Source organism: Acartia tonsa, chromosome 7 (genome assembly GCF_053477335.1).
Source record: "Acartia tonsa isolate MP-2025a chromosome 7, ASM5347733v1, whole genome shotgun sequence".
Classification (NCBI taxonomy): Eukaryota; Metazoa; Arthropoda; class Copepoda; order Calanoida; family Acartiidae; genus Acartia; species Acartia tonsa.
Genome location: NC_137266.1, coordinates 13764406 through 13783158, shown reverse-complemented (window position 1 = coordinate 13783158; position 18753 = coordinate 13764406). Strand labels below are relative to the sequence as shown.

At 30.5% G+C, this 18753-nt stretch overlaps 1 protein-coding gene across 1 annotated transcript in view; it reads left to right on the top strand.

Annotated features, from left to right (window-relative positions):
* LOC145324895 (uncharacterized) overlaps nucleotides 1-18753 on the top strand; it is a 177670-nt gene that overhangs the window by 128298 nt on the left and 30619 nt on the right. The window contains exons 15-16 of the mRNA XM_080167615.1: nucleotides 5167-5323; nucleotides 11833-11929. Coding sequence (XP_080023741.1) covers nucleotides 5167-5323; nucleotides 11833-11929 — 254 coding nt within the window. The remainder of the gene's footprint in view (nucleotides 1-5166; nucleotides 5324-11832; nucleotides 11930-18753) is intronic.

Genomic DNA, 18753 nt, shown 5'->3' with positions numbered 1-18753 from the left:
TGTCAAAGAAGGGTTGATTTTAACTAAATTTGTCAGCAAATCAATATTTATGGCATTTTTTGATACTTTATAGCGATCGGACATATGAACGGGCATAGCTTAGTATAAGGCATTATCATTTAAATTCTGATTTGAACTACTATTGCAATCTGGTGAACTGAAATTAGTTTCCGAATGTGAACACATTTTCCTAGGTGTTTCCCAATCCTATCTCAATATTTGCTACTAGCTAAAAAAACCTTCAAACTTCCAAAAAAAAAATCAAAATTTGAAAAATTAAAACTTTGAATGTATAATGTATAAATCGTTAATACATTCAAATTTTGATTGTTTTTGAAGTTTGAAGGTTTTTTAGCTAGTAGCAAATATTGAGATAGGATTGGGAAACACCTCGGAAAATGTGTTCACATTCGGAAACTAATTTCAGTTCATCTGCAATCTCCAATGAAACCTTTTTGATGACTTCCTTACGATCATAATTACGGGGCACACAGACAAACTTTGGATGGGACAAACGCTGCCGTTTTATAGTTTCTGCTTCATAGTTAGCAGAAAGAAGTGGATATTCAACTGTAAATTATACTGGTCACCAATGTTTATTCATGCCCTGAAAAAGATTTTTTTGTTCGTTTTAATTGGGATTTCAGGCTTTTTCTGTTTGTCTCTTTCCTTAGAATATAGAGCCCCTAGATCATAGGGGGCAGACACTTGTACAACAATAAATTGCTTAGTTTATTTCAATGTTTGTTTAATGGCCTTAAAAAGACCTTGTGTCCCCTCTAGGTTTGATGATGGATCTTTAATAATGAAAATTAGAACACAACAAACCATCATTTAGTAATTTATACTGTCTGCAATGACTGTGTAAATAATCTACAGTACAATCTTTCCCCATATAATAGCTACATAATTAGGAATGAGGGGAAGTTTAATTTAGTGGCTTTTTTCCTAGCCTCTAAGAACATTACAAGTGAGAGGTTTTTGTTAGGAAAACAGCCTAAAACCACCTATATAAACAGCTATAATTTTCTTGAAACCCTAACTAATTTAGATTATATTTTTAAATTCCAAGTGTTTCAATCTTAAATGTAAAGAAGAAAAAGAAAGAAAGACAGAGAGAGAGACTTAATTTCTTTACCAGTGAGGCATTTAAATATTTAATTGTGTAATGTATATTGTAAATATTATATCTTCTACTAGGAAACCTAAATATTATTTTATTCATAGTAATTCATAAAATCTTTTTGAATTTTCGTAAAAACCGAGATTATTAGGGGAAATTTACTATAATCTTTCTCCCGAATTTTAAATTAGCTTCTGCCTTTTGAAGCTTATCTAATTGTATGAATATACATAAGAAGCCCCAATAATTTTAATTAATAAAAGGAGGAATCTTATGAATCCTCCTTTGTCTACCCACTTTTTGAAGGATATTTGCAATGCTCCTGTGATTGTTTTAGGCTATTATCTCTCTCATCTAACGATTAGAAAGCCCCTCTATGCTAGTTTATCAAATAGTAGAACTGCGCACAAGTAAGCATTAGTTCAATTCATATTTCTTACTATTTACTCTTCTCATTATTTTCTTATCATTTAATTCAAAACCAAGGACAACTTCTTCTATTTCCGAGTTTACAATACATTTGTATTTTGGTAGCGCACCTACTGTACAAATCCAGTTTGTATTGTTAATTGGACGTTCAGCAGAAGTAACATTTATCCATCCACTGTCTTTGTATGACTAATCAAAACAGACACACATTAATTAATGATTGAGCCCTCAGGTTCATTGGACTATGTCAATAGCTTAAAACAAACCCAATGTCTTTATAAAGCTTCTCTGAAAAGCCTAGCTACAGACAAAAAATACCATTATTACTACTGGCTACGCCCCTAGAGGCCTCTAGAAGCTACATTGTGAAGGAAAACCATATCGGTTTAGTGGTTAGCGAGATCCTTCGGTACAGGCAGACATCATTATACGTTAGATTTGAAAAACTTCCCAATATTAAACGATATATTTAGATTTAGAACCTTTTCAATGAAAGCGTGGCTATTTTAATATAAACGTTCTAGTTGTTTGGTATTATTATGTAATAGCATGAAACTTTAATTTAGGTTTATGACAAATTGTTATTTTCAAAACATTGGGTAGATACAGAAATTCCAAGTATCCTAAATTAAAATTACTTTTCTTTTGTTAAAAATAGTTAATAATCATGACTTGAAAAAAATTTGAATACTGTATATAATATACTTATTTGTTAGTTACATATTAAATTTTATTTGAAAAACAAAATTAATTAGAAAATACCCTCATAAAACAAGATATTAGGAAGAATTGCCTTCTTTTTTTCAGTCCATTGGCAAATCTCTACAGGATAGAAAAAGATTGAGGTTAAAGCAAGTGTACTAATTTATGATTTTAATGGTCGCTTTTATTTGCTATTTTATATCCATTACACATTAAAAAGATAGTCTTAGGCGTATTTCTTTAGATTTTAATTTTTTTGTAAATAGAACTTAAAGTATAATTTCCTGCCGTTCTTGTTCTACTTTACATAAAGGCACTCTTAGCTTTTTCCATTTTAAAAGCTTAGGTTTTAATAAAAACTAATCTTGCTTTATTAGAATGAGTCTTTCTCCTTGAAAAATGTCATCCTAGCTGGAAAAAAATGCTTAAAATGTGTAAAATGTTTGTGAAATATTTGATTGTACATGGATAGAGATAATGTCGGAGATATGTCTAATATTTATGCATCTGTCCAAAGACAGAGACAGATATTCTAAAATTATAATCAACAATTGTGTCCATAAGTAATACACCATAGAAAATAAATATTAGATTCAATACTAAAAGAGAAGGAAGAATTAAATATATTATAAATAAAACTACTAAAAATTCACTAATTTTTAAAGCTGGCAGTGTGATTTATTTATAAACTAGTGGTTACGCCACTAAAGGCCTCTTGAGCACTTAAGGGGGGGGGGGGGGGTATGGAAATTTAATTTTAGTTTTAAAAAAGAAAATGTAATTTTTTTCCTAGTCATTTTTTTAAAGAGGTGATTTTTCTTGGGAGGGTAGTGGTACCTTCCCCAAAGATAGTTAAAAACCTTCCTATGGCCTATTAGAAGCTCATTATAAAGGAGATCCTTAGTTACACATAGACAGACAGATAAACATCCTTTTACTTTGATATAAAGATTAAGAATCACTATCTTAGCATTATCTAAAATGCACAATTTACAGTTCTGAAGTCATTTTATATGCTAGAAATTCTTCTGTAAGAAAGACAAAGAAATTAATGAAATAGATACTAAAATATTTCCTCAAAATTGCACAAAATGCGAAAAATTTATTTCTTCAAATAATACTTTTATACCTTAGATGTTTTTCAAACAAGTAAACCCGTTAAAAAAAGTTTTAAAAATTAGTTATTTATTAATCAATTAAGCACTTGAAAACTTTTTTAATTATGTTTTCAGTTTTCAGCATTTTTGCCACATTTTCACATTTTATTGGCTTGCAATATTTTTAAAGGAAGCTTATAAATGACCAATACTAAGCATTATATTCTGTACATATATTCTATACATGATAAAAAAGAACAGAATTTTAAAGCTGAATATTGATCACATTGACTTTCATGAGAATTTCTTTGTTCGCTAAAATTTAATTTTGCAATGAGTCAGTGAGTAATTTTTACTCTACAGTCACATAAAGTCTAGTTACTTACTTGTGGGGGTCTAGTATCCACATCAGGGTATTTTGGGACCCTTTTGTTACCACCCCCCCCCCCCCCCACCCCTCCCACCTCAGGGATAAGACTATGAACTAAAAATTCATGTACTTCCCAATGATGACAAAACAAAATTACACCTTTTAAAGTTTGAAACTAACAAATAAAATTTCAATATAAGGGCCCAAAGTTTTTAAACATACAAATAGAATAACGATGTTTGGATACCTGAGTAATTTACAGTCCAATGTCCCCTCCCTTCCTGAGTATACTAAATATTTTGAATAAAAGGAATGAAAAAATTCCAGTTTATTTAATTTTTTTTCACATTTTGAGAAGGAGGTTTGATTCTTGTTCCTATTGACAAACTTTGGAAAGTTAAAATTCGTGGGATTTCCTACTACTATTGCTTTCATACTGTTCTATGCTCCAATTCTTAGTAGCAAAACTTCTCTATAATCAAAAGGTCCACATTATTATAAATGGAAAACATTATTTTCTCGGCTGCTATTCAAAATAGACGTCTGAATTTTAGAGAAAGATTCCCTTTACCAATGAGAATACAGTAAACTATTAACTTGTTCAGTTGGTTCTTCAGTCATTCTACTAAATACATCAATATTAATTTTAGATGTAAGGTTTTGTTATTTTTTTTATTCTCCCTCTTTTTATGAACTGTACCTCTTTTCTTTAAATCATTTGTCCATCCTTAAGATTGTACTTCGCTACTTAAGGATGTTATCATCCTTGTTTTCCTACAAATTTTTTTTGTACACTTAGCAATATTGTAAATCATTAAATTTTCAATATTTTGTAATTTTGAATTTGCTAAATATTTATTACGTCTTTAATCATAAGCTCTAAGAAATTTAAAGAACTGTAAAATTTTTAATTTTTAGTGTAGATTCATTTTAGGGGTGGTATGTCAATGATTGAAAATAAGTTATAGTCAAGGAAAGGTTTTAGGTTATATTACATAGTAATATAAAGCATTGAAAAACATCACACCCCTTGAACCCAGTAAATGATATAAAAGGATAAGACAATGGCAAATAAAATAATGTACATCCCTAATGTTAATACACAAAATTACTCCATTTGTAGATTACAATTAGCGATTACAGCGTTTGAAAACTCCACCAATAAAAACTCAACGAATAAGAAGACGTTATAACAAAACTTTAGGGACTAGTGAAATAAACAGCCACTGTCCTCTCCCTATAGATGTATATCCAGACTTTCCAAGTCGTCTGCTATCAAATTGCTTTCTGCTCTTTTTTAGCGACTTGACTGTGTTAATTTTCCCGATGCTATTCGTTGATTTTTAAAGACCCAATTGAAATTCGGCACAAGGTCCTTGAGAAGGGGAGATACAGTTATTTAACCCCTCCCCCCTCTAGTGTTATATTATTATTATATTTTTTAGGTGGGTGTGATGTACTGCAAGGCTGGTCAGCAGACGGAGGAGGACATGTACAATAACGAGGAGGGTGGCCCCGCCTTCAACGAGTTCCTCGACCTCATTGGACAGAGGGTCAGGCTCAAAGGGTTCCACAAGTACAAAGCAGGATTATGCAACAAAAGTGAGTTTCTTTTTACTTTTAAGGAAAATATTTAGATGATTCCTACGGTAACAAGGTACAATACTATAAGCTCGACGAATCGACATCTCCAAAATCAAATCCTAAAAAAAAAGAATGTAATTTGCTGTATCCTGAAATTTAGCAATTTTGCTACAAATTTATGTATGATTTTGTTAGGACTTACAAATTAATGTTCTGCTTATTAAGTTCTGACACTCTACAATAGTTATTGTTCGTTTGTCCTTTATGTTGTGTAGTTATATCATTCAGAAAAAGGGGAGGAGTAGGTTGCGCTAAAAATCCGTAAAGCTTGTGAGTTTTAAGTTAAAAACAGTAGAGAAACGATAAAAATTTAAAAAGAAATTTTTTGTCTATAGTCTCTTTTCAAAAAGAAACGCACATATTTAGTGAATATTACGTTCTACTACTATTTTCAAGCCTTTAAATTCACACCTTTACGGATTTTTAGCGCAACATACTCCCCCCTTACTAAAGAACATTAACAGTTTCTTAATATGAACTTACTTACCCTAAAGAATTTACATTATTAGAGATTTTAAAATTATTTCTTGGAAATCTAAATACCTAATAAGAATAAAAATCAATAAGATTATTCATATCAAAATAGCTAAAAAAAAAATCAACATGTTATAGTTAGACGTCCTGAAAATGACTATAATTTTGCTACTTTTGAATAGTATACCTTATCCTTAAAAGAATCGTCTTTGAAACCGATAGTGACATGTATTTTTTTAGTACCAGAGCGTTTTTTACGTACCAACGGACAGACAAACATATCCTAAACGTAGAAACGCTTTGCTTTTAAAAAGTCTAATCATAATAATGTTCAACAACAGATAAAGCAAAAAGGCCCAGACAAGTTTTAAAATTTGATCGAGATAAATGTTTGAGCCTTAAATGTAATAAATCCACTTTAGTTTAATCTTTTTTTCAATTTATTATATACAATCTTCTTCTAACGGGAAAAGAGATAAGTATGTTAAGAAAAATGTGTTATTTATATTTTTCTCATTAATAAGTTTAGATCATTTTTTGTGACTTAGTCATTTTTTCCTGTTTGATTCATCATTTTTTTTTAAATCCAATTTTTGCCATGTAGTTTTCAATCTATAATAAAACTTATATGTTATTTATGCCAATACGTAAAGCATGAAATTTTTAATCATGCTTGTATTTCGTGCTAACAATTCTTTTTTATGAAATGTCAACTTTACAAATTCAAAATTGCACTCAAAACGGTATGGTAATAATTTTTATTTGTATCATATCTAACTTTTTAACTTACATCATGAAATCTCTTATCTCTGAATCAATGATTATCCTCAGACAACCAACCTTTTGATTGCAAGACCCTTGTCTTGAAGTACTAACTTTACATAAATTTTGTTATGGCACTGTGTATGCCACAGTCGCGGGTTTACTTACTCAACCCTTTATCCCAGAGTTTATCCATAATACTTTAAACACGACTAGAGGAATCATATTTGAGGGAGTGCAAAATTATTTAGGTATAGTGATACATTATCTAAGAAAGAAAGTTACTCCATAGATATTTTGGCTTTTTACAATAATGATACCTAAAACTACCCAAATATACATAAAAAGGCTTTCCTTTTCCTGAAATTTTAACTCACTAAGATATCATATAGGGAAAGGCAGTAAAATAGCCTAAAACCATGCCGGGACATATGTATGCTTCGTTAGCGAGATCTTAACGGTTCAACTAAAAGTACTCTATACTTATTTCAGATTAACCTTACCTTTTTGACACGACTTGGAATTATATTTGAGGGTGCGCAAATTATCAAAACTGTTTTATTCTGACTTACAAGGATGACAACATCCATTGCTACAGTTGATTATAAAAACTTTTAAATAGAAAATGGGGCATTAAAAGCTAACTTAATCTTAATTCTAAATATTTAGTACTAATCGATATATTATTACTTGGATCTTGCACCAGGTTTTCATGTACTCTGATGTAATACTCGTGGCTGGCTAAAATAGCAATACCCCACATTCACTCCCTTTACCCCATCCTCTTCCCTACTACTGGATGAACGAACTGACCAAAAAATGACAATATTTCCCCTTTTATAATATCTACGTATATTCTATATTCAGTTTTGATGCCTAATTTGCAACCAAAAATCTTCAAATTGATCAACATTTACATGTGAATACTGTATCAACTCGTAGCTGTGCTCTTTTTTTACAACATTTGCACATATGTACTACAGCAGGGAGGGAAGGGACATTGGGCTATTTATGACACTAGTCCCCAAAGTCTTATGATAACATTTACTTTTTCGTTTGCTTAAAACCTTGTGGACTTTTAGTGATTTTTAATTTATTGGTTCATTAAATTGAATGTCTAAACGATTCTACCACTAATTGTCATCTACAGAAGGCATAGTTTTGCGTATCATTGGGGATGTTTATCAATTTATCGGCCATTGTCTTATCCCTTAAGATCCCTGGTTCTACAGCCTCCTCACGAACTCGACCAGATTATGGTTGAAAAAATTTGCAACCTATACCACTGACACAGATAATTCGAATGTAAAACAAGGATAATTATGTTCATCAGTGGCACAGATTTCAACATTTTAAATGGCATACAAACAGTAACATTTGCTATTTAAGCTATATTTTTCAAGATACAAAACATGATCCCAAAAACATAGCACTTAAACCCTTTGATACCATGACTATTGTCCTTGCGATTATTTACGACTTCCACGATTTTTTCCTAACACCCTTTTTGAACATCTTTAGTATGACGCTGTGTAAGACATATACGAACTAACATATTGTTGTTTTATTTTGACGCAAATTAACTATTTTTCTTTTTACTATTTATTTGATTTTTATACTACAATTCTCTCTACATGGGAAATAAATATGATTATGCAATAAAACAACATGGCAGCATTTCAGTTTTTTTTATTTGATTGGAGCGCCAACTCTATAACTTACATTTGTTTGTATGTATGCATCTTATAAATGGACTTGTTTTTGCCAAAAAAATATGTTTTTCTATAAATAGATTATGTTTGTATCGATATATTGATTTTGAAATTGAAAAAAATATGAATTGCCTTACAATTTTAATGCCTATCATAAGTTGAAAATTTTTGTAGGCTATCATGAACGATGTCATTCTTGTTCTATTCATTGTCAAATGTATGAATTTTTTTACCATTGAGATATTATACATATGTACTTTTTTTCAAATGAAAAAAAAACTGGAAAAAATGAAAGTGGTTCTATGAGTTTTTGGAAAACAAATTTTGAAATGAAAATTATGTGGTATGTCAATTTTATTTAAAATCTTTCCAAATTTGCCATTTTTGCAGAAAGAAATTTGCAAAAATTAGTAAAAAAATTTCTTTAAATATGATGAAAATTGCCAACTTTTTATTTTATTTGATTTAAATTTTCGCTAAAAAATGTCAACAAAATTTCTGATGCTTTAATTGATTTTCCCTAATATGAGTATATTTTCCAAAACTAACAAGAATGACACTATGCATGATTTAGCATGGCTAACAAGACCAATTAACTACAAGAGGTACTGTGTTAGTTTAATAAAATGCCTTTATTTTCATGGACATAAAAAAAGTATTAATTGTACAGCTTTTAAGATTAATGTCATAGTAATAACATGTCAAAAATATAATTGTTAGCTACTTTAAATCCTTGTTTTATAACTGTTAGCTGTAATTTCCAACTGACAAACCTTAAATATAGAAAATCTTTACCCTCCCCTAAAATATAAAATTTTGTGTACCCACCCATTCCAAATTTTATATTTGCTCGGGTTTACTTCATAAGTTTTACACACACACACATATACTCACACACAAACACACACATACCATATTATGCCATTAGCATTGATTTATCTATCTACTGGCGGCTACGCCTCTAGAGGCTTCTAGGTGCACATGAGGAAAGTAAGGAAGGGGTAGTGGTACTCGCAACATGAAGCTTCACTGTAAAAGTGAACCATATCGATTCAGCGGTCATATTTTGCCTAAGACTTTTTCGCCAGTCTATTCTTCCTTATCACTATATACATTTTATTCTATTACTTCTGTGCGTGCGTGTGTGTGTATCTTAATTTTGAGTATTTAAATATTTAAATTACAAGGCCAAAAAATGGGGGGAAGTTTGTCGGTTTTAATCTACGGAAATTAATTCCTTTTTTGGTCGAAATTATTAAATATTTCTTTCACATATTGAAAATTATTTTAACATGAGACTGCCAAAAAATATACGTTTATGGAAATTTTTTTTCACATTTTTCAACATTAAATAGATGATTTTTAATAAAATTTTGTTGAAAAAACAAGAATGACAACATCTATAAAAGCGAAGAAGCGCAATGAAAAAAAAATTGTCTTTAATGCGATATACTTAATTTTCCAATGTGGATTTGAGGCCATACTGAAATAGTTATTTATCGCATCGTATAATAGACAGCTTATCGCGAATATTGAAACAAAAATCGTAATATCAATACTAGTTTTGTTAGCCTGGGACGATGATTTTTCATTATGACATACAACCAGTTCTATCACAGCGGATATTAACAGCTCTAATATTTACAAGCTAACAAAGGCATAATATTAAGAATTGCGGAGCAGGATTAATTTATAGCTCCATTGTCCTATACCTGTATCCCAAATTGTAACATACATAAATAGACCAAACCCTAACTTGTTAAACTACTAGTATTAGAGTTTTTACAAAACTACACAAAATACAATAGATTGAAAAAAGGAAATAATTTTGAAAATTCATATTCAGTGATTTATAAACATTTAAGCTTGCAAAAAAAACTTTGTTTTAATAGGGAGGGAGTGAACATTGGAGAGTAAATTATTATGATACCCAAAGTTATATATTTATTTGCTGACTTAAACCTTTGGGTTCTTATATAAAGCCCATTGGTTCAACTAATAATTTTAATCAGTTTTATTAATTTTAATTTGGGATGCAAATCATTATCATCCATTGTCTTATCCCCCCAAGATCATGTAGTATTGTGTTAACAACTCGAGAACATAAATTTTTGTAAATTCAATGAAATTCATGAATGGAATAGGTTCACAGCGGGCGCAGTTTTCATACAATATATTATCTTCAAAGTATTGTTAGAGAAACAAGGATGATAAAATGCATTAATAACATGCTAACGTTACCAATTATAGGAAAAAAACTTAGCAAATGTTTTATAATTGACTGGTATTGTAATTGAATAATTACATTTATGTTAATTATTAAGGTTTATTTGCTTGTCCATGAAAGATCTCGCCAACCACTGAACCGATTGAGTTCTCCAATTTCAGAAGCTTCCATAGGTCCCAGATTAAGATTTTACGCTATTTTATTATTGATATAATTTTAAATATTTGAATATACGTATTTGAAATAATATTTTTTCCCTAATCAATCTTTTCTAAAAATGCATTTAATACCAAATTATGAAATGAATTGAAGCATGAATTGATATATCATTAGTGAAAATACATACTATATTTAAAGAGAGATTTAAAATTTTTTATGTTTTTTTAAAATAAACATAGATTTTACAATCATTTAAAATGAAATACTAAAGTTAGAAATGTATCTCAAACACTGTTATTTTTGTGGATTTTCACAATTGAACTTTGTTAATTTTTGAATAATTTTTTATAACTCCGATAATTAGTGATTATTTTAATGTATTTTTTACACATTCATAAGATTTTTGAAATCATGTAAGCTATGTTACAATAATGTTGTTGTGACCTTTTTATTGCTGCGCTACTACTTGCCATAATTATCCTTGTCATCATGTTTTTGCAGTGCTTTGCTATGTTGAAATAACTTTCATTGCGCAACGATTTATTAACTTTTTTTTCTGTCATGATCATTTAAAGAGGAATCTATGCTATTTATGTGCAGCTACTATTTAACTAGATGTATATTGTATAACTTTACGACTGTCAATAGTTACTACATTAATTTTAAATAATGAAAAAAGATACTTAAAATTAAATGCGCTATTGAAGTTTACACACAAAGCTTGTTCTTAATGGCTTATCCCCCCTCTCTATATCTGTAATGATATAACTACATGTTTGATTGGTTGATTCAAACTAGCTGTGCTCATACAATTCAATTATTAATCCTTATTTACATCAAGGATTGCCCATTATTTTACCCTTCTTTAAAAATTTCATGACTAAATCCAGAATTCACTAAGTAACTATTTGTTTGCTTGGTTGGTATAATCTAGTGTCCATTCTATTCAACAATATAACTTAATCTACTGTTGGGGTAATTTTGTTTATCAAGGATTGCCTTCTATCTTATCCTTCTTTGATACTGTGATGACCAACTCCAGATTTATATATTTAAGATGATCAACCCCAGAACATAATGATTTGTAAATTTTAAATGACCAACCCCAGAACTAACTGATTTGTATATTTCAGATGACAGTACGGGTATGTACAGTGTGTATACAGAGCACGAGGGAAGAGAAATAATGTTCCATGTCTCTACTCTTCTACCTTACACTCCTAATAATAGGTAACTTTTTTTAATTTTTGACTTTGACTATTATGTTTGTTTTTTTTATATTTTGATTGAATAACATTTGTTAAAATGTAAATAAATTAGGTAACATTTATATGTTTTAAACCTCAACTTAGCATTTAATAATGTTGAATTAAGAATAGGTATCTTAAGTTTTTTTTATAAAGTATACATAAAAATTTTCATTTATGTTAGATTTACATGAATATTGCTTTTGATAAAAAGGGAGAGGAAACTAGGAAATATATTATTCTTTGATTCATTCTGCCTTTTATAGGTACCAAAATCAGAACTTTCGGGTTTAGTCCCTTTCGTAACATCGCACCTTATGGGGCGATTCTTCGCAATTTTCACAGTAGCTTTTTTCCTATTTCTAGCCCCTGCGGGGGGCTCTAACCCTGCGGGGCCAATTACTTAACCCTGTGGGGCAATCACCTAACCTAACCTAAAAAAAGCCATTTTGGGCGATGTTACGAAAGGGACTATTCCCGAACTTTCCTTATGATAATTAAGCAGATTAATTCATCGCCAATTGTCCTTAATCTTACAATAAACTGAACTATAAGTATCTAAAACAGTGGCATGCACAAGGATTCAGGGGTTGTCCTACCTAAGGGGGGGGGAAGTTTTGACACATTTGCGTAAACGGTGATTATTGGCTTTATCTTATGACTGAGAGGATAGGTTATTAGGGATAAAATCATTCTTATATGATGAATTTCCCCCAGATTTAAGATTTTTTGGATAGGCCTCCAGGTTCCGGAGCTCCAGGCCTCCAGGTGGTCTCTGTACAGGTAAAAATGGAAAAAAAAAATTTTTTTTAAGAGTTAGAAGTCAGCTTATGAGACAAAATATGTATGTTTTTTCTTCAAATATGTGAATAACAATCAAAAAGAAGCATATTTTGTTTTATAAGTTAACCTCTAACTCTTAAAAAAAAAAAAATTATTTTTAATTTTTACCTGTACAGAGACCACCTGGAGGCCTGGAGCTCCGAAACCTGGAGGCCTATCCAAAAAATCTTAAATCTGGGGGAAATTTATCATATAAGAATGATTTTATCCCTAATAACCTATCCTCTCAGTCCAAAGATAAAGCCAATAATCACAGTTTACGCAAATGTGTCAGAACTTCCCCCCCCCCCTTATTTAATTTAGTGGGGTTTTGACACCCCTCTACCGCACGTCTATGATCCAAAACTAAAAATAGATTTTCCTAATTGAAGAGCTTTTACATTACAGATTTATTGCAATATCTCAACAATTTTTCAAGTAGCGAAGCTGATTTACAAGTAGGGGTATGTCCGTGCGTCATTGATACGCATTAGATATCTTTTCTTTATTATCTAGTCTAAGCCAAGGCAAAACGAAATGGCAATAAGACAAAGTCCGATGAATTTATGATGTACATTAATGATGATTCAAAAAATAACCTATTCTGTAGATTACAATAATGGTTTAAAGTTAAACGTTCTGACACTCAACTTTATAAACCAACGAATCACATTTCAATAAAAGTTGTCTAGCCAATGAATAAGAAAACGTTATTATAAAACTTTGAGGACTAGTGAAGAAATAGCCCAATTTTCCCTTCCTTTGATCAAATATTCCATTGCTATGCTGTGCTATTTTTGGACAGAATTATCCTTGTTTGCTCATCGTTGCACAAAAATTTTAGTTTTATACATTTTTTACTACACTGCATTTGCTGCAATTTCTAATTCCAATGGAGCGGCGCCTCATTTTTAGGCAATTGTACATGGAAACAAAAACGCTCTGCTATATATTCCAAATGTTCGTTATAATTTAATTAAGTTAAGATCTTGGAAATTTTTTCTCGTATTCATTCGAAACCGATTCTAATCCGCTGGATTAGAACCGGTTCTCAGCTATACTTAAAAGTCATGTATTTTTTTAGTCATTACATTAATACCAGTTTGATAAGGCCGGGCTTCGACCCTTTGGATCTAACAAAACTGGTTTTAATCTTTTATTTCAATATCCGCAGAAAGCTGTGTCTAAAACGACTCCACATCGCTGACAAATCCATTAATGCAAAAATTGATTCTAAGCATTTGAATCCATTATAGATTACAATTAATTTTACAAAAATGGACCTATCATTTTATAGGCGCTACTTAAACATTTTTTTCACTTAAGGATTTTTTAAATTTGGGCAAGAAAAAAATTAGTTTTATATGTTTTTTTATCTAGGGAATTCATATTTTTTTTCTGCCGTAAAAGGACTCGATTGGAAAAAATTACATTTGCCTAGTTTTGATGTTGTAATCTTTGTAAACGTAAAATAAAGAAGTAAAGAAATGAAAATAAAACTTGCTTAGCATAATTTAACTAGTTATAGCTGTGCTACTTATGGACTTACTTGCTTTTGTTCATAATTTGCCATATAAACAAAATTAAAAAGAAAAATTACCTAAAATGTTTTGCCTCAAAAATTAATTATGTCATATTCGTGACATTATTGGCCATAAAAATGCCTCTTTTATTACACTTTTGAGGGGTAATTTTCTCTTCAAACTACAAAAAAATGCCCTGATAATTTATTCATAAGTTGCTCAAATTTTGTTACAGGATGTATAAATAAGGCATTAAAAAAGGGAAAATTATAATTTTAACAATACCCAATTTGTATTTTTAACAAGGATGACAACATCCATAAAAGCAAAGCACTGAAACGGTAGGACAAACGGACATTAACACTTGAATAGTGTCAGAACTGAATAATCAGAATATAAATGTATAAGAGACGAAGCAAAATTGTAAGTCAATTTTTTGAAAAAACTGCTTGATTTAGGATAATGTTTATGGATATACTTACATTTTTAGGACTTGATTATAGAGTTGCTTCGCTTATAACATTATACTTTGTTGTCCCAGGAATCAATTTACCAAAAATCAGATCAATCGGATGATTAGATCACATAAATATTTGTTGTTAAAAAAGTAAAAAAAAACCAACATGTTTAAAATGCACGTACGGACATTTTGGAAATGATTATAGAGTTGCTACGCTTTCTAAATCGTACCTAACTATTTAAGGAATCACCATTCAAAATTTAAAATCGATAGGACAATTCTAACATGCCTAAATTAACAAAAAAAAAAGCTATCCGTTACGGACGGACGGACGTTCGGACGTACGGACGGACCAACCCTAATTATAGAAAAGCTTCGCTTTTAAATATCTTTTTCTGCTGTAAAAAAATGCAAACGATTAAAGTCTAGATATGACAATTTGACAGAGAAAGACAAGGGAATGCTTTTTTCCCCAAACAGGCACAACTCATTACCATGCAATGTAAAGGTTTGGTTGTCTAATGGGTGTTGGCTGCTAAACCATGGAAGATCATGTTGGGTGAATCATTATTAGATCTAAAGGTCTTCACCGATGGTGTATTTTAGAGAAGTTCTGCTTTAAAATGCCTTTTTTTCAGTTAAATGCAATTTTATGAAGAAAAAAAAACTTATTCTTAAGTGAGCTTAAATTAGTTTTTACAAAATAAATTTAACAATGATTGATGTTCAAGAAAGGTGTTGAAAGCGAGCATTTTTTTTACACACGCACTTTTGTGTTCTATAGGGTTTAGACTCACATTTGTTCTATTAGTTTTCATGTATCTTCAGGTAAAAAACGATGTACATCCTCCAATGACGACATATAAGATTACTTCTTCTTGTCCAATGTCCCTTTCAGGGGCGTCCAAGCTTTTTTTTGAGGAGGGAGGGTAAACATTTTTTTAAGGGGGGGGGGGGTAATCTCTACCTTACCCCCCTCTTCCCTTGGACGTCTATGGTCCCTTTCTACTATACCATTTCTTTGATACATGTAAGGGTGTAATGAAAGCAAAAGGGTAATATATACTTGGCGTTATGACTGTTTACATCCTTGTTATGTTACTTAAAAGAATAATGGTATGGAAACCATTATTTTTAACACAAATGCCTTACAATTGCAAGAAACTGTGTAGGGACAGGACAGACAAAAATATAAAAGAAATTGTTAGGAGAAAAAATAAGAAAAAAATGCTGCGCCACTATCCTCGAAGTGGGGCGAATAGCATAAAACCACTCTAAGACATATATAAAGCTTCTCTAAAAAGTACAACCTATTTTTTTCAGATATCCTTTTTTTAAGACAAAAAAATTGTCTGTATATTATAGGATAGCAAAAAACATTTGATTTGGTGCCATTAACTTTTGCGTCAATCAAAATTACATTTTCTTCAAATTTTTTTATTTTGTTCCTTATGACATCATTGTTTTGTAGATTTTTATGCATAAAAAAAGTTAATGAAAACATTTCTTTTACTAAATGTATTTAATTCAGAAATTAAAAATATTTATCTGTTTCTTCTTTTAATAAAACATTTTCGTTTCCCTGGAAAGTGCATTGGTATAGTAGGCCCATAGGCCTTAATTAATTCTGCCCCCTTGTAAAAGTGTTATTTTCAGTGGGGGCACGCCTTCATAATATATTGTTCAGGGAGTCTACAAATAAGTTTTAAAATAATAAGACAATTCTATCAATGATTGATTACTCTAATAATAGTTTTTTGTTACTAAATAGTGCAATTACTCTATAATAATTGCCCTCTGTCCGTATGTCCCTCTATCCGAGTAGTAAGTTAATAATAAATGCCTTGTTGATTAACTGATTTTAAAATTTTATCATAAATTGACTAAAAAAGATTCTCATCAATTTTCAACCTTGCAGTATTATTTCTTAAAATATCTCTTAATGTATTATGTTAGGTATTGTGTTTCACATTTGGTGTGCATTCACTTTCGCATATCTATTTTGCACAAACTGTAACCAATAGATCTATAACGCTATAACAAAATAATCCGTTAAACTTAAGATGAGATTTTTAGCAGACGAACATTTTTGGACGTTATATGCCAGCATTTATTTATAGCTGACTTCTTATACGAATAAAATGTATGTTTTGCAAATTTAAAACACTGCGGAAATTTATGCACACTCGCACATTTATTATCCTGCAAAATCATAATTGAAAATGGGTTTAAATATGCTTTTTAGGGCTTGTTAGAGCTTTTTATAAATGACCACTAAATTGAGGAAAAATATTAAGAAAAATATTTTTTAATATAGTACTGCCACTCTACGATAAGCATATATCTGTACATACGTTTGTTGCAAAATCTATATGAGATCCAATTTGTAGCTATTAGTTAGTATGCTTTGGTAAAAAAAACATAAAGATTTTAATTTTCTATCTATTGTTACTTTATTACAATTTGTTGATGTTTTTTTTTTATAAATCTAACCTATTTTTGACTGCAATGGTCTAATTTTAATATCAAATGAAATACATTACATAAAATATAATTAAATAAATCATGACCTCGTATATAACCTAACCTAACCTGTAACTAATGGTTTTAAACAAAATTATCAAAATATTTTCATACGATATCGTTATCAAGTTATTTTTCTCCCCGAGGCACATAATAACTGGTTTCTGATTGTTATTTGTCAGTGTACTAACTTCTCTATAACTATCTTTGTCAGTCAGTTCAGAAATGACGCGTTCTTTACTGTTTGTACACATTTATATAATGGAAAATTAAGGAATCTTTGTTTGGTTGTTTAATTGATTGATAGATTAGCTATAAAACTCGTGGAGTTGAACGAGATTGGGTTGAAAAAAACAGTAATATTAATATTGAAAAGGGGTAATTATGTTATTCATAAATAAAAATTTACTTTTATTTATCGTCTGTTGTCTTAACCCTGTAAAGTAGAAAACTAATCTCAGTTTCATATCTATATAATACAAAGCAGCTTGATGTCTGTCCGTCCCTTAAGATCTAGGTAACCACGGATCGAATCGGATTCTACTCTTCAGGGTATACATATACCTATTGGTCCTGTGGTGGTTTTAAGCTATTTTCTTGGGGGGTGGGACACCCCCAACCCCCCCTAAAAATGAAATTCCCCCCCCCCCAAAAAAAAAATTCAGATTTTTTTTAAAAATTACCTCATGGGGCTAAGCCCCTAGAGGCTAGGGGCGAAGCCGCTAGTACAATAAATAAATATTAGTAAGCTGCGCCATTATTATGAATTATTTATCCTTGTTATCTAATGTTATCATTGAGGTATTCATGACCATTTACTAATATTATCCACAGGCATACAGCAATATGTAAATAAAAATTATTTTATTCTGTAGTAGATGCATCTTAAGAATTAAAAAATATTCGACAACTTCACTTAATGTAAATTGAAACTAGCAAAAAAAACTGAAAGAAACTTTTTTTTTTAGCTTATTTTAGGTTTTACAAGGTTTTGTAGGGTTAAATCTATTAAAAGTTGAAAAGTAAGTGCTATTGGCTAATAATAATTTTACGTATTCCTAAACCCCTGCAGGGGGCTCTAATGATTATTTGTCGAATTTGATACATTCCATTAAAGTAATAGTATTAAGCCATAAACTTAGGGCCTATAAACTTGACTCATATGTGGCGCCTTGCCATTGCCTAGTGGCTTAGCCAGTAGCCCGCATGGGCGCAAAATTTGGTTAAAGCTCGGAGGGAGGGGAAATTACACTGGTGCCCAAAGTTTAATAAAAACGTATTCTTATTCGTTGGATTTGAACTGGCAAAGATCTTACCTTTAAACCAATAACCCATTAAGATCCCTAAATAATACCCTTAAACAAACCTTTAAATATAAAAAAAGGGTTCTTTACATGAAGTTAAGTTGCCTAAAGGGATTTGAAATATACATTTTTTTGTATTGTATTTACTTGATAAAACCAAATAATATAAGAGGCT